Here is a 15,647-nt window from a genome sequence, read left to right as displayed (position 1 = left end):
GGATACATTTTACGCTACATCTAACACCATCTATTGGTCGCGTATGGAACTAATAGGATGATTTCTTTACTTGCACGTAAGTTACCATGTGGTGTATCATCGGGTATAATAACGTGTGTGTGGTAAGATTATATGATACCTAGCTTGGCTTGGCAGTCAAGGATAACTTCTAAAGATACATCTAACCATCAATGGTGACTTAGGTTTACATTAACTAACATCCGACATGAAACTTAATTTATAATAGGTAGGTAGGTAGGTAGGTAGGTAGGTACCTACACTCATTTTATACTAAACAACAAACAACTATCAACTTGAGGAGAGTTGACAAGATGATTGAGATGGAAAGTTATACTACATTCGAAGAATTAGATGATTAAATTAATAATCGATAAAAATCCCTTACTTACTTTGAAGTTAAAGTAATGATCTTGAAATGTTGTTTGCGCGAGCGTTGCCATCCTGAAATTAAGATTAATGCCTCTAAAAATAATTCACTTTGATTACGACGATTACTAGGTATAGATGAATGTAGACAAATAATATAGTTAAGTGTTAAAAACTCGAATTACTATTATATTATTAATAATTATTATGTTTAAGAAAGAGTTGGTAACTTTCTTTGCTAGTGAATTTTTATTTAATAGTTATCGGTAGGTAGGTAGGTATCTACCTCGACAGAATTCAAAATCGCGCGTCAATCTGAGAAGAATATATTATTACAGTCAAAATTAGCTATCGCGAAACGATTTTTTATACCTACCTAGTAAAGTAATAACAATATCATGTATGAGGCATCGCCTCATAGATAGAAGTTTATTGATTCATTTATTTCTCACAAATTCGATAATTTAAAAAAATAATTTATAACGAAGTTCATTTCGAAATAGGTTTTTAAACAGTACCTAATTAGCAGCGCAGCTGTCTATACCCTGTCAAATTTTTTCACTCGTTTCCGCTCGTCGATTGTTTTTAAATGTGGAACCCGGTAATATTGGACGTCGAGTGCATTGTTTGCAACAAATCGTTGCAAAAGATTAATCATCTTCCTCATCAGGATACTTGCGGAAAGATGGGGAAGATTATAAAGATAAATAACAACAGACGGCTCCGGACTCCGAACTGGTCATTCGAAGAAAAACAGTATCTCCTTGAATTAATTAAACAACGCAAAGATGTCGTCGTCACTAAGACTAACAACGGTCCAAATCATTATGAAGAAAAGGATGTTGCATGGAACGAAATTTTACGCGCGCTATCGGCAAAATTCGGCAATAAATTTACTGGTAGCTCTACGAAGAAAGTGAAAACACAATGGCAGAATATGAAAAGAATAGCCCGCGAAGAAATAGCGCTTAACGGACCTATGCTTCAAAATTATTCTCGATTGTCTCTCGAAGTTTGTAATATTATTGAACTGATAAAAGATGGTGTGCTTCGAAATGAAAATGAAAATTCGAACGAAACGTCAATGACAACTAATGTTGAGATAAAAACAGAATATATTGAAGAGTAAGTGCCAAGTTTCATTAAATTACCTACCTCTGATATATTTAATAACTTTATTACATTTTGTAGTTGATTTGTAGTACATTAATAATTGCTCAAGTATTTTTGTATCAGGATATTATTGTTTCTGTCAACTGCAATGTTTACATAGGGGGTAATATTTTTTCATAACCATAGGTCAACTCATTATATTTTGTACTTTAATTTATGATGATAAGTTACAATTTGTACAATGCTTTGTTTAATTTACTACACTATTAGCCTAAAATATAACATTTGAGTTGTCAATACTTTGATTAGAATATGACATTTAAATTATTTATTTTTAATTTTAGGGAAGTTAACCAGCCTAGTTGCAGTGGTTTAAATACAAATTCTACCTCTGTGGAGATGGATAATTTACAAAATAAAACCAATAGTTCTAATATGACCACAATAACCACCAGTCAGCTGGAGTCATCTACATCATCAGTATCTGATGCCAATGACTATGAAGTGACAGAAGAAGATAATTCCAATAAGTGTGATAATAACAGTCACAATAAAAGACATGCTTCGGCTATGACTGAGAGACTTCCTTTGGATGATACTACCAATACATTTTTTAATCCCTTTCATAGGGAATTGCAAGAATACTTTCAGTGAGTTTATGAAGTGCTAAATAATATGTTAATTAATCATCACTGTCAACCTTGTACTAAGCTACTACTTGTATTGCCTAGGTTTACTGCAGCAGAAAAACAGCTAAAGATGGATTCTTTGAAAGAAGAAAGGCAAGTCATTAGGGCAATGAGAGAAACAGCTGAGTTGAACAAAATAATAGCAGAACAAAAATTGAAGCATGTCCTTTGGGTGAAAAAGCAAGAGATGTTGTGTGTATATGATTTTCTTATATAATTTTTGTTCAATAATTGTAATTTAGATACTGCTATTTGTTAATATTCTCATCAAATAATTTAATTGTCAAAGACAACATTCCATCCAAAAAATTCAAATATTCCCGCTCTTTAGTTACCATCCATTTATGACATAGGTAGTTAAGTTTTTTTTTACCATAGAAAAAAAATCTTTAGTTTATTTTATATATATGTGTCCTTATAGATAAACCGATTCGCCAGTAGTTTATGAGGTATATAATTACCCAAATCAGTGTATAAAATTCACAAAAAAGCGGATTAAAAGGCATTGTTTCAGCCATAACAAAAATATTGATATTATATTCTATTGTCTATGGATTCCAGTTGATAAACGTCATTTTTCTAAAAAAAAAATAATCTTCGCAATTTTTCTATAGGACCTACACGAGTTTGATATTCTAACTAGTATTTAATTTAATTTATTAAATCATGAGCATTACAAGGTCCAGGGCACTTCTGTCACGCGCACTTGTTAGTGTAAGGTAAGAATACAATACCGGCTTGTCAGGTTACGCAACCTCGTGAAGTTTCATGAAGAGTAGTTTTAAAAAAGTAAATGATACATCAAGAGGTTGATGACGGATGAGTCTTTAATGTCTTGTCAATTTGTCATTGATCTATGCTTCATCTAGAATGACTACGCAGCTCTATATATGCATAAAAACTTATACTAAACTGCACATGACCCAGGTCATTGATTCACTATCTATTCTCGTCTTCTTGCATTACTCTTTGTCTGAGCTATCACTTGCTAACTAATCTGTGGTGTAGTAGCATCTGTTGTTTATTTATTTTTCTTATTTTCTTATCTACAAGGTAAGTTTACTCTGAACTAGATACTAGAGTATATTGGCTCTGACTTTTGTTTGATCTTGAATTTTTAATCTTTGTTTGATATAAAAACAAAAAATTGTGTAATGAATTGAAAAGATAACTTCTCTGTTGAGATGAGGGAAATAACTCAACAAGGTTTTTATTATTATAATTTTTACTAATTTTATTGTGGAAATCCACTGAGTTCTGTCCACTGTAGCTTACAAAATAACTGTCACCTCAATCTTAACAACAAGAAGTTTGTAATATTTTCTTCTTACTCTTTGGCTATTATGTTAAAAAAATGCTTTAATTGTAGTCAAACCAATGATAATTTTGTGCAATGATTTCTCATATTATGTACGTTTTCTATTTCATACTTATTAACTTGTAACATGATTGTCATTTGCTAATTCTAGCACCTTGTTTACAAAAGGTATTGTCACACATGCAAAAATAGAAATGATGCAAAACGATGATCTGTTGTGAAAACAAACAAGTTCTTATCTTAAGATAAAGATATTTTGTTGGGTCAATTACTAAAATATTAATTGTGTTCATATTATATTTGACATTTTAGCTAGAGGATATAGGCATAGAGAAACACATGGTGCTTTAATCAAACTCTTTCAAAACTATTTTTCCTCCTAAATATCATAAATGGAAATAGGTGTATTAACCGATTCGTTGCGGATGGCACGACGGGCGTGCCATTCAATTCTTTTATATATGGCGTATGACACGAGAGGCGTGTCCTTTTTTAAATATTATATAACTCGCTCAAATTGAGATTTCATGAGGTGCTTTCAAACTAAAGCTTTATTTGTTTTGAATACATTGTTTGCCGCCACAGCTAGAAGTTTACGAAAACGTAAGTCGCAACGAATCGGTTAAAGTTGAATTATCAAAAGATACATAAAATCATTCCTTAAAATTATGTGTAATCAGACGGTAATGACAATTAAAATATAAGTATGCAATCATAATGTTATATGTTCTGTTCTATTTCAGAATGTACAGTGGAGAGCCCGGTAGCGGTGCTGGCAGGGGTGGCGGTGGCGGTGGCTCTATCCGCGAGGCAGGTGGTGCCTTCGGCAAGATGGAGGCTGGTCGTGAGGAGGAGTACTTCTACAGGAAGGTATAAAATCATAATGATTTTATGATATACTGTTTTAAAATGTACTAAATTTTTGGATTGGTGTACCTTATTAAATCAATGCGCATTGCAGTTTACCATAGGCCATATTTACCGCTTGTCATTTGCTTACATGCCACTAGAGTGTGTATGTGTGGTATATAGAAAGAAATTCCTATGCTGACCTGCCACTCTAATAAGAACTTAAATTTCTTAGTTAGTGCATACCTTATTGCTCTTTGTTCAACTGATAATGAATTTAATCACACAGTAATAAAGTTCAGAGTTAATTGAAAACTATTTATTTAGTAACTGTTTATTAGGAATGAGATAACCAGTGATTATGTTCCTTGTCAAATTGATTAGCAATAACTGCTCATACTATTTGTTGCTTATTATTTTCACCTAATAGTAGAATTGTTCTTAATTGTTTGTATGTAAAGGAATGTAGTAGAGGAAGTCTTGGATGAAATCCAAATTCTTGATGTGATGAAAGTTGCTCAATTTTCAAACAATACCAAAGACCAATGTAATGTAAAAAGAATCATTGTATGTGAAACAAATGTTTATTTTTATGCTTATATATATATTTGTTGTTAATGTAATAGCCAAGTTTATCATTGACATTGTTACACTTTTATATTGAAGCTGATAACATAACAATACTCAATTTATTTCAAACATGATGTTTCTTTTAAATGTTAACACACATTTTAGTAATCTAATAGCTTGGGTATAGAGTCAAGACTAACTCCTTATTGAGACAAAGGGACATGGGAATTAGATTGTGCAAAATTTATGCCTACATCATACAAAAATAAACTATTTTTTGTTCAATTGCAGGAACATATTATCTTGTAGAATAAAATAATTCAATATAATAGGAGAATTCTTGCCTAAGATGCCTTGGCCATATCTGTTGTACTAAACTTACAGTGTATTTGACACCATCTAAAACTTACCATCATTTAAAAGTCTTATTTAAACTTACTAAAACCTTATTGAACATATTGATGCTGATGTTATCATTTTCCAATTTCAGCAAAAGGAGCAGCTCGAGAGCCTGAAGGGACACTTGGGCAAGGAGATCAACTTCCATGAGGACCAGATCAAACGCCACGAAGACGCCATCCGTCGCCACAAGGAACAAATGGCAGACATTGAAAAGAAAAACTAAACTAGCACGTCATTTTAAGCGGGAAAACTTAACATCGATGGTTACTCAATTATGTTTTTAAGAAGAGTTTTTGCTTTTATTTTGTTTAGTCGTTAGAGGTTTGAACAACAATTATATGTTCTCATAAAATATGTATTTTATTGAATGGTTTTAAACCGATTAATGTGATTAGTAGTGTTTTGTATGTACCTGTAGCTTGGAAATAAAATTTTAAACATTCAGTTCTAAGTAGTTTTAGTCAGTAGTTTGAAGAATAGTACCAATAGTAATTGTTACACATAGGAACATCGTCTAGAAAACTCTAGTGTTAACATTGCTAAGAGTAGAGTATTTACAGTGTCATACACGAAAATACGCACACATGGTCATCTTACAACAAACTAGACACGAGTCACTAGATTACTTACGCAGTCTCTAGGCTATCAAACATAGAACACGCTCAAAAATACCATTATTGGAATATTTTCAACATTGACCCATGACACTGCACAAAAGCCTTTGCCTATTAACCATGATCATACTAAAATTCGATACTATAAGGGATTAATATTATAAACATAAACAATAATTCAATGTACACAATAACTTTTTATATTAAAAACTTAACTAATAAAACTCTTAATTCAATTTGCATTACAATCTTGTGTTAGAAAGTAACTGAACTCCGAGTTTGAACTATCGCCTTTATACGACCATTTGTTACAGAAATAGCCACAAAGCTACAGCTGTTTCTATTTCAGTACTTCTAATTAAGCTCCTCGCTGTTGCGGTACTTACATGAAGCAATAAGTATACTTAAGCCGGAATATAGCTGTGTGTTCAGTGATTTACTTAATAAAAAAATAGAAAACAATTTTATAACAGGCAATTAAGACCTTAATATTTTTTTAACTTTGAACTCTAATCGTGACGAAAGTTTTTAGAGAGAACTATTGTATCTGGTCACTAGCCATTGGTGCCTATTACCAATAAAACGTTGTTTTCCAAGCTTTTTTGAAAAAAAAAACTACCTATTTAATTATCACGTGAGGCTAAATGCATGTTATACTTTCGGATATTAGTTGTTCCGAAGTAAACACTTTCTAAAATGGATAAATAATAGCAACTCATCAGATAACACAAGTTTTGTTACTTGTGTTCATAAATATAATGTTTATCGCGAAATTTCAAAAGCGCCATCTAGCGAAATATGTTGATATCTTTTAACATCGTCGCTTAGTAACTTAACCCAAGAGTCGTAGGACAACTTATTTACGAAAACTATGAAATATTATTTAACTATACGAGTACTCTTACTATGATATGGTCGAAAATCATTAATTTAGTATTTTAGTAGAATTTAGTTTCTCTGTATGCCCATACTTTTAGATATTATGGTTTATGTTAATGTCGACAGGTGGCGCTAGTTCCGAGTCTTACTGTATCCCAGACGATCCCAGCTCACCTAGCTGTAATAAAATCAACTCTACTTTCGTTGACTCGCAGACACCATTATACAAAAACTTATAATAGCACTTTCGCTTTCAACCTCGCCAACTAGTGGTCGCATAAAAATTGTTTATATTATAGGTAGATGCCATTTGTAACAATCGAGCCTATTACTGGTCATTGGAACCTTGGTACTTTATCTTACTTCATTGCCTTGACGGGAAATAAATTGTAGTGGACGCATTTAGATAGCTATCGCATGACTTGTTTGTTTTGACGACGTATCTTCAATGTTACACAGTCGGTCGTCGCCCTAGCAAATAATATTTCTGTCTTGCCCGTGACCAAATTTAGAACAAGTTCCTTTGTGGGAATGCGTAAGCCAGTCAAAGGTGGAGGCCGGTTGATCGAATATAGGGAGAATTAGGCCCTGTTTTTGTGAACGCGACGAGTAGCCCATTATTCTTCGACGTAATAAATAGGAGTGCGTGACGCGAAATATAGCTCCATCGACCATCGGGCGACGACCGAACGCGACCCACACGAGCGAAGTTAGCTACGAACGGGCCGCGTGCGGGGCGCGCGCCCTCAACGCAGTGAACCGAGTGCCAAGCGCCACTCAGTTTACTACTATCGCAAACCGACGCCGCATGTCGATTCGCGCGTCATTTTGACCCGAGTGTATGGTGTTAGTGAAATAACATAACAGCAAATTGTTTTGTGCTGTGTTATATTGTGTGATTGTGTCATACTGCTGGTGCGACCGGTCCGGTTCACATTGTTGTGATGCATTTGAGGATATACCTATGGCTGTCTTGTGTAGTCCTCGCAGGATACGTTCGTGCGACAGAGGTAAGGGGGACCGTCTTAAATGCGGCACTCGCCCGGCTTTTTGTTGTGTCGGAAGACAGGGAACGTGAGTTCAGTCTGGTAAACATAGAGCTGCGTTTTGTTAGCACGAAAGTTGCATCGACTTGCGTAACTGTTTTCAATGTCAACAGAGTTTCAATACGAGATTAAACTTGTGAGTCTGTCGAGTAAATTGAAGTGTAAACGTAGTACGGTTAAGTTAGTTACTAACATTACATAGGTTGGTTACCTTGAATGTGCTGTAATCTCAGGTAAACAATCGTTATCGCGATACGTTCCCATCGATTTGTGTCGCGTTATTTTTGTTTCGGTATCAGCGAGTATCGTGTCGTATAGTGTGCTCGGTGTAAACACGAGTGGATCATGAATGGGAGCGCGCTGTCGCCCACGTTTTGGGAGAAAGCTGAGACAACGCACACCTACATAACCCGGTGCGGGCGCATAGGCCGCCGTGAACCCATTACTTTGTGTTGTTTATTAGTACTTACTAACAAACTAATTTACAAGCAAACGCTTGAATACACGAACTTACAAACTATGACTCACAGTGAAGAGTACAATGTTGGAAGCAAAGATATCTTATTGTAATCTTTGAAGTATCTCTATACCTACATTAACGATGATTCGCTCCATTTAGTTAACCACTTCTATGAAATTATTCCACCGGCATCAACCGTTGAAAAAATAAATAAATCCACGCGTACAAAACCTGTTATTACGACGATAAATTAAGATAATTTTACTTTGGAACATTACACTGATTACTATAATTACTAAGTTGGAATGCTCACACGATAGGCTACCTTATTCTGCCCATTCTGCAAAAAAGAAACAAAAGGTCAACTAGGCATGAATCTGAGTGCTTACGTATGCCTCGTGTAGAATTGCCTACAGCAAAACAATATCGAATAGATTATAGGCACATCTAATTACATTATAATACAATACAAGAAAAAAACAGTCGGCTCACTTTATTCAATTTCGTCAATTCAGCATATTCATGTGAACCTACTCGTATGAAGAATGGTCTGTGTCATCAAAACTAATTGCTATTGATGTACTATGCCATGATACTATTTCATACTCGACTAAAGAAATGATTACTTCGTCCCTATGTCCCCCGTTCCGCCTCTCGTCGCTTCGGCCTCTGACGGCTGACGGCTGACAGCTGTCAAAAATGCATTAGTGTGCTATAAAAGTTTCAAATAGTGATGCCCAACTATCGATAGTTATACTATCGATAGTTGACCTTGGAAATCAGTTAGAATATCGAAAGGGCTATCGATAGTATCGATAGTATCGATACTATCGATAGTATCGATAGCTCAAAATGTGGTAATACTATTGACAACTTGCAATAGTATCGATACTATCGATAATATAAAGCTTTAATCGTCACTATGCTACCGATACTATCGATAGTATCGATAGTATTTTCGCCCTTGACAACTTTACTATCGATACTATGACATTATCGATAGTTTTGGACTATCGACAGTTTAATAAATTTCGATAGTATTGATTAAGGTTTAATAGGAATATAACATAAGAGAAGGAGTTACGCAAGATCCATTATCATCCATTGAAGAACGTTTGTATTTTGTGTTTTTGTTGCTGTTGTTGTTGCCTTGTGCCCTTTGAAAAATAACAACAACATTGCCTATATCAAAATTTACAAAACTACTATTACACAAAGCAGCGTTACTCCTCCTTCTCATTTGTTATATTGCTATTAAACCTTAATCAATACTATCGAAAATTATTTAACTATCGATAGTCTAAAACTATCGATAGTATCGATACTATCGATAGTATCGATAGTAAAGTTGTCAAGGGCGAAAATACCATCGATAGTATCGATAGTATCGATAGCATAGTGACGATTAAAGCTTAATATTATCGATAGTATCGATACTATTGCAAGTTGTCAATAGTATTACCACATTTTGAGCTATCGATACGATCGATAGTATTGATATTATCGATACTATCGATAGTCCTATCGATATTCCCACTATTGCCACACTATCGATAGACTATCGGTAGTCTATCGATATTTGCCTATCGAGCGGCATCACTAGTTTCAAATTGTGTGCAATATGAATGAATATCTGAGCGCATGTGTGATTTAGTAGCATAGGAAAATCTTTAAAGTTTAGGTAGCGACATACCGTTAGCCGAAATTGTACCTAACAATAACCATACACAGATAAATACAGTAACTTAATAAAACAGCTGTTATTTTGTTAACCAGAATATCTAAGCACCTAATCCGTAGTGTCTGTCCTGTCCCCTACCAATAGCATTATCTTAAGTAGATATACCAACAATCCTATTCACAGTCCCTACCAGTAGCTAAGATATTGGCAAAGGTTGCCAGACAATCAAGACGAGAGCTTAATTTAGTCGAATTAAGGACTTTTCAGCGTCGCGTCTAAATTGAATGTCCCACCAGCCCACCACATGGCAAAGGACTCCCCTTTCGTCACTTAAATTATTCCTGTTATGCGTAGGAATCCTTTTAATTATTATATATGTAAATTCGCAAGAAAAGTTTTAAGGAATCGTACCAAGTGGCGTTCTTTGCTGTCTGCCTACTCCTATGGGAACAAGGCGTGATTTTATGTATGTATGTTTGCATAATTTCACATTTCGAAAATCATTTGAGTAGGTATTATTCTAGTTACGAAAAATAATCGACTAGTTCAACAAATTATCCGAGTACTTTTTATACTACATGTTCTTTGTACAGTCATCTAAAACGTAATACGATATTGGCCATGTGTCTGTAATCTGCGACATAATATCTGTTTTGCCGTTATTAGAAGGGTAAGCTTGGACCCAGACAATAATAATGTATGGCTATTGAAATGTGAGCTCAAAACGTTGGCATTATTCTGGTAATTTCGCTGTTGTATTATAGAAACGATGTTCTTAACGTCTTATTATTTTGCTCCAGATGAGTATTGGTTATGGTAACTAACAGGTTAAAGGTTTATTATAATTTTTGTATGATAGTTTGTAACTTTTACTTGTTTGTAAAAGTCAACTGAAAACATTTATCTAAATGCGTGATTTTGTCGTTTTGTCAACTCATAAAACATTAATAGGCACTCGGTCCTAAAAACGCGTTGACCATTTCATATCGCTTTAATTAGACGATAACTTTACAATTGCCTTATATCTACCTTTTTTGTCATACGTGAATCTGATCCATAATCTGGAAAATGAATAATTATTTAATTTTCCTATTGAGACATGTACCTAATTATCAAAATTCCAAAAGTAAATTTAAAGCGAGATTTGAGGAAAGGAAAGGCTCTAAAATAAGCAACAATCCACAGATAAACGCGTCAGTTATGATTTCATTTCTGACATAGAAGCTTAAGGCGCAGTGGCGGCGCCTAGCGGTAACCCCTTGTGGCATCCAAAACAATAAAGCTAATTTAAGTTGTGATCAGTTAAATGCTTGGAGAAAGTTAAATTATATTAAATAGACAATCCTTTTTACTGAATTGAAAACTTTGTCATTTGTAATCCAGGAACAAATAACCTGTGTTTTGTTTAGATGAAAGTATTTTAGATTAGATACTTGGTTGTAGTTTCTATCCTAGGAAATACTGAGACTATCTGAACTCTAAGAATAATATACATCCCTATGTATAACAAAGCCTTGCCTTGCCAATAGTAACAAAGTGCTAGTTTTATTGTCAAGCTATTAAAAGTCAGTCACGACTATGTTACCAACACACCAAATATTCAGGCACTTTGTACCATAGACGTAAAAAGAGATGGTCTGGAAAACTGTAGTGACAACGTAATAAAGCTATCCTTACTGTTAAGCATTGTTACACTATCCTCAAATTATTAGTAGAAATGCATTAAAACTTTAAATATTAAGTAAGTGACGTTTTCTCTTCTAACATCTTTTTTGTCCACACGGAAAAAAATCGGTGGAGACATAAATTTTTGTTCAAATATACAGTTTATAATTAATTGCCCAGAAATTGCAAAAATATGGTTATCAATTGCATTGTCAGTGTATTTATTATTTTACAAATTCGTATAGACTCAGAGATAATTAATTGGTTAAGCTTCAAAGGTAATTTATTATTTTAAATGCACATATACGTGATTCACGCTCAATGTATAATTTTAACTCAGTTTTAAAGCGCAATGAGTGGGAAAGTGGTAAAGATTCTTTACTTATTCAGATTGGTTTCAATTTTATGCTCCTAAGGATGTCGGTTCTTTAATAATATGAGCTTTAAAGTCAACCAACTTTTACTCTTCGGTGGTGAAATAGGTAAAATGTAGCGACAATGTAGTTTAACTTTAAAATAATTTATGAAATATAATATCGTTTTATCCTACTCAAAAAACATACTCATCATTTAAATACCAACTTGAATCGTCCACTTTAAGAACCATAAAAGCCTTAGATATTACCGTCACACATTGGAGCGAAATGACAGATATCTATATCATGAAAATACCTTTCTTCTAATGTATAATATAATACGGGAATTAACGCGAACATGCATTTTACCTTAAAATGCCTAACGTTTCGGCGCAGGTTGCACTCACCGTGGTCCCAGGCAGACTCAGTCAGTCGTATTCTATTATACCTTTCTTCTATAGTAAACTACCGATGTCTTAACTCATAACAGCATTCCAACATTATCATGGTTAATCGACTGCATAATTCTCTAACCGCAGACATGACAACTGGATATCAAACGAGATATACACTAAATTCACGTTTTATCAATGCAAATACAACTTATCTTTTGCAGGTGTACAAACAAACTAAATTAATTCATGTTATCGTTTAGGCATGTCTGGTACGTCAAATCTTGAGAAATTTTCTTATAATAGGAACATACCGAGCAGTTTTTTGCATTTGTGCTCTATTTTTCTAAGATTGTTAACGATTATTGTATATGATAAGTAAAGTTTATATAAAGACTAAAAACACGTAACTATATCTTACGTTTCACTGTAGAAAGTCTAAAAAAACAATTCTTTAATTACTGTAAAATTATAATCCATCATTTGCGATTTTATAAACATACCTACATTACATTATTTTGTAATTAACGAGCGGTTACGCTCCATTACACAAAATGAAAGAGATATTAAAATAATCGTATCAAAACACATAACGAATCAAATCATCCTACCAATATATCGATTTGTTAAACTCAAATTGCCTAATGCCTATACTCATACAGATCAAAGTCACTTTCGAAATCCCACTATCATCTACAATAAACATCAGTTTGCATAGCAACAGTAAATGATCAGGCGAGTGTAACCCAAAGGGGTTCGCGTACCAATGGCGGTCACCCACACAATGCTTGAATGGCTGTTCAACGCGTAAGGCGATCGTGCAGCCGGCAACCACTTAACTAAGCCCTTGAATTTATAATAATCAATACCGTTTTATTTTTAAAATGATCAAGGCTGTTTGATGCTTCAATCGATTATTTTTTAAAGAGAAAAAATGTTGAAGTATGGGTAGGTACACATGACTTTTATTTTTACGCATAAATATTAATTTAATTTACGTTACTAAATATTTAAAAAAATATGCTGTGCATTCACCACATTTTTTCTACATTTCGATTCTCATAAACTGTAAATATGTAGGTACGGTCTACTTAGTTAACAAAAATAAAGTTACATTTTGATGAACATCGTAAAAAGATTTTCATATCTTATGATGAATAACATAGAAGATCTACTTTTACTGATTATACACTTTAAACAGTTGTCGAGTTGTTAGTAACTCTACTCTCAATGTCTCCGTGAAACCGATGTAATATGTCAACAACGGCCGCCAATTTCCGGACAAACAGCTGGCGTTAATTTTGTCTTTGCGATAAATTGCTACAATGACAACATTCGTGAGACACTGAGAATTGTATCTTTTTGTAAGAGTAAATTTGTAAATAGTAACAGTTGAAAATGTTCCATCATGCTTCCAATACACCTGACATTTTGTTTACTACCACTTTAATATATTGATTTAATTTGTTATGACCTAGGTGTGTTCAGTGATGTTGGTAGCAATTCTAATAGAAATATTGTTAAAACCATTTGGCGATTAAAAAGAGTGGCCAGGAGTTTCTTGTCAGCTCTTGTCATTGGCCCTACCTTCCGAATTGACGGTAAATTCACTCTCTGTATCATTGACTATCATAAGTGTCAGCATTTGACCTAAATTAATAAATGATTTGATTTTGATTTTATTTCTTTTTACATAGGTCCACTTAACTGGACAAAACTTATTTTGAACAATATAAAGAGAAGCGTGCAGTAGTAACTACATTTCTAGATGTGGACACAGCATGCTTAAGATACACTCATTGGTTTAAAATGCTTTAGATAAAAATGACTTTTATGTCTGTATAGTCTCTCATATCTACGCTAATATTTAAGCAATACGCAAGCATAAAATTATTAAATACATATTATGTACAAAATAAGTGTTCAGAAGATTGAATACCCCGTCTTTACATAAATAGGTAAGTAGTTGTATGTAGTAGTTTTACAAATCACAATATAATCATTCTGTATCACATCATCAGTATTATGAGTAAGACGATCCAGCACAAAATTCCCCGCCTGTTACGAAGCAATAATAAAATTTGTCACGGCAAGTAGAACTAAACAATGAAAGAGGTCTTTTATTCAATAGAAATAAAAGGGAGTGCACTGTCGGACTTGCACTGGCATCCGTGGAGACGCCTCTTGGTAACTTACTGGCTAAATTTATAAATATTCCTTCTTTAATTTGAGTGCGGAAATATCGACTAACTTTTGTTCAGTAATGACAGCAGTTTTTTCTATCGGCAGTATTTTTTTCGAGGAATCCATTTTTGTCAGATGTCATTGTCAAAACAGCCGTTATTGCTAAATATTGTCATTAGAAACTGTTTTTTAATTAATGTGAATTTTGAAGTAGCGTTAACAATCACTCGTTATTTCACATAATTGCCCACTTTTAAACTAAATCAATCAAATAAATGGCGGTTTAATAAACTTCAAATTAATCCTAACGTCAATTGTGTCATGTTTTCGACAAATATATTCGTTTGAAAGTGTACATTAAATTCATATTCGTGACTATTACATGCGTAAAATAAACATTGATCACTATTGCCAAATGTCACTAACCTTAAAACAGACACGAAAATTTCTAAAAATAATTTACCTACTTGAAGACGGTAACTAGACAAAGGTTTGCTTAGTAACTAATATATCTCTTTACTATATCACATCCTCTATCGGATATGTAGGTATATCGGTTTTTTTCGACTAAGGACTGACCAATCTGACCATTCAATTCAATATAATTGCTGTACAATTTAATAGCATTCATTTACTAAAATTGCATTTACTTGCTTTCTGGACGAACGAATTCGATCTTACACAGACATTTTTAGTTAGACATTTTAACGTAATTAGTTACTTTGTATTCATAACGGACACAGTGATAGACATATTGAACTATAGATTATAATTACTAATTACATATTACTAAATAATTATCATTATTTACAAAGAACAGAACGTGATTACCAACTGTGTAGTGGTATTAGGATCGCGCACCGTCCATTTATAGCGAGGCATGTTAATATTCTAAACAATAGCTGCAAAGGCGAACACCACAATGGCTGACGGACAAATGCAGATTATTTGCAAACGCATTTGTTCCTTTCAATTTTAAACCAGTATAATCGTGACTAAGTCCCGCTTTTTAGGGTTAAGTAACCAAAGGGTATTAATGGGA

At 33.6% G+C, this 15,647-nt stretch overlaps 3 protein-coding genes across 7 annotated transcripts in view; all 3 read left to right on the top strand.

Annotated features, from left to right (window-relative positions):
• The first annotated feature begins 926 nt into the window (after window positions 1-926).
• Window positions 927-2,406, top strand: LOC142977980 (uncharacterized). The gene is made up of 3 exons (XM_076122191.1): window positions 927-1,512; window positions 1,845-2,150; window positions 2,232-2,406. Exons 1-3 carry the CDS (start codon window positions 977-979, stop codon window positions 2,404-2,406), a joined length of 1,017 nt encoding a protein of 338 aa, XP_075978306.1. The 5' UTR covers window positions 927-976.
• A 342-nt stretch (window positions 2,407-2,748) lies between these two features.
• On the top strand, window positions 2,749-5,772 carry LOC142987721 (ATPase inhibitor mai-2, mitochondrial-like). Of its 2 annotated transcripts, none has more exons than XM_076136683.1 (3): window positions 2,749-2,908; window positions 4,251-4,377; window positions 5,417-5,772. In XM_076136683.1, exons 1-3 carry the CDS (start codon window positions 2,856-2,858, stop codon window positions 5,549-5,551), a joined length of 315 nt encoding a protein of 104 aa, XP_075992798.1. In that variant the 5' UTR covers window positions 2,749-2,855; the 3' UTR covers window positions 5,552-5,772. The 2 variants fall into 2 exon arrangements, with proteins under 2 accessions (XP_075992798.1, XP_075992809.1); XM_076136694.1 differs by lacking the exon at window positions 2,749-2,908 and adding an exon at window positions 3,095-3,242.
• A 1,820-nt stretch (window positions 5,773-7,592) lies between these two features.
• Window positions 7,593-15,647, top strand: part of Sdc (Syndecan) — a 311,422-nt gene continuing 303,367 nt past the window's right edge. For 2 of the 4 annotated variants that reach the window (XM_076136779.1, XM_076136773.1), the window contains exon 1: window positions 7,594-7,831. In XM_076136779.1, the coding sequence (XP_075992894.1) occupies window positions 7,766-7,831 (66 nt within the window). In that variant the 5' untranslated portion in view covers window positions 7,594-7,765. Of the gene's footprint in view, window positions 7,832-15,647 lie in introns of all 4 variants that reach the window. The other 2 variants (XM_076136787.1, XM_076136769.1) reach the window with 2 other exon arrangements.

This window comes from Anticarsia gemmatalis, chromosome 1 (genome assembly GCF_050436995.1).
Source record: "Anticarsia gemmatalis isolate Benzon Research Colony breed Stoneville strain chromosome 1, ilAntGemm2 primary, whole genome shotgun sequence".
Classification (NCBI taxonomy): domain Eukaryota; kingdom Metazoa; phylum Arthropoda; class Insecta; order Lepidoptera; family Erebidae; genus Anticarsia; species Anticarsia gemmatalis.
This window is presented reverse-complemented; position numbering and strand designations above follow the sequence as displayed.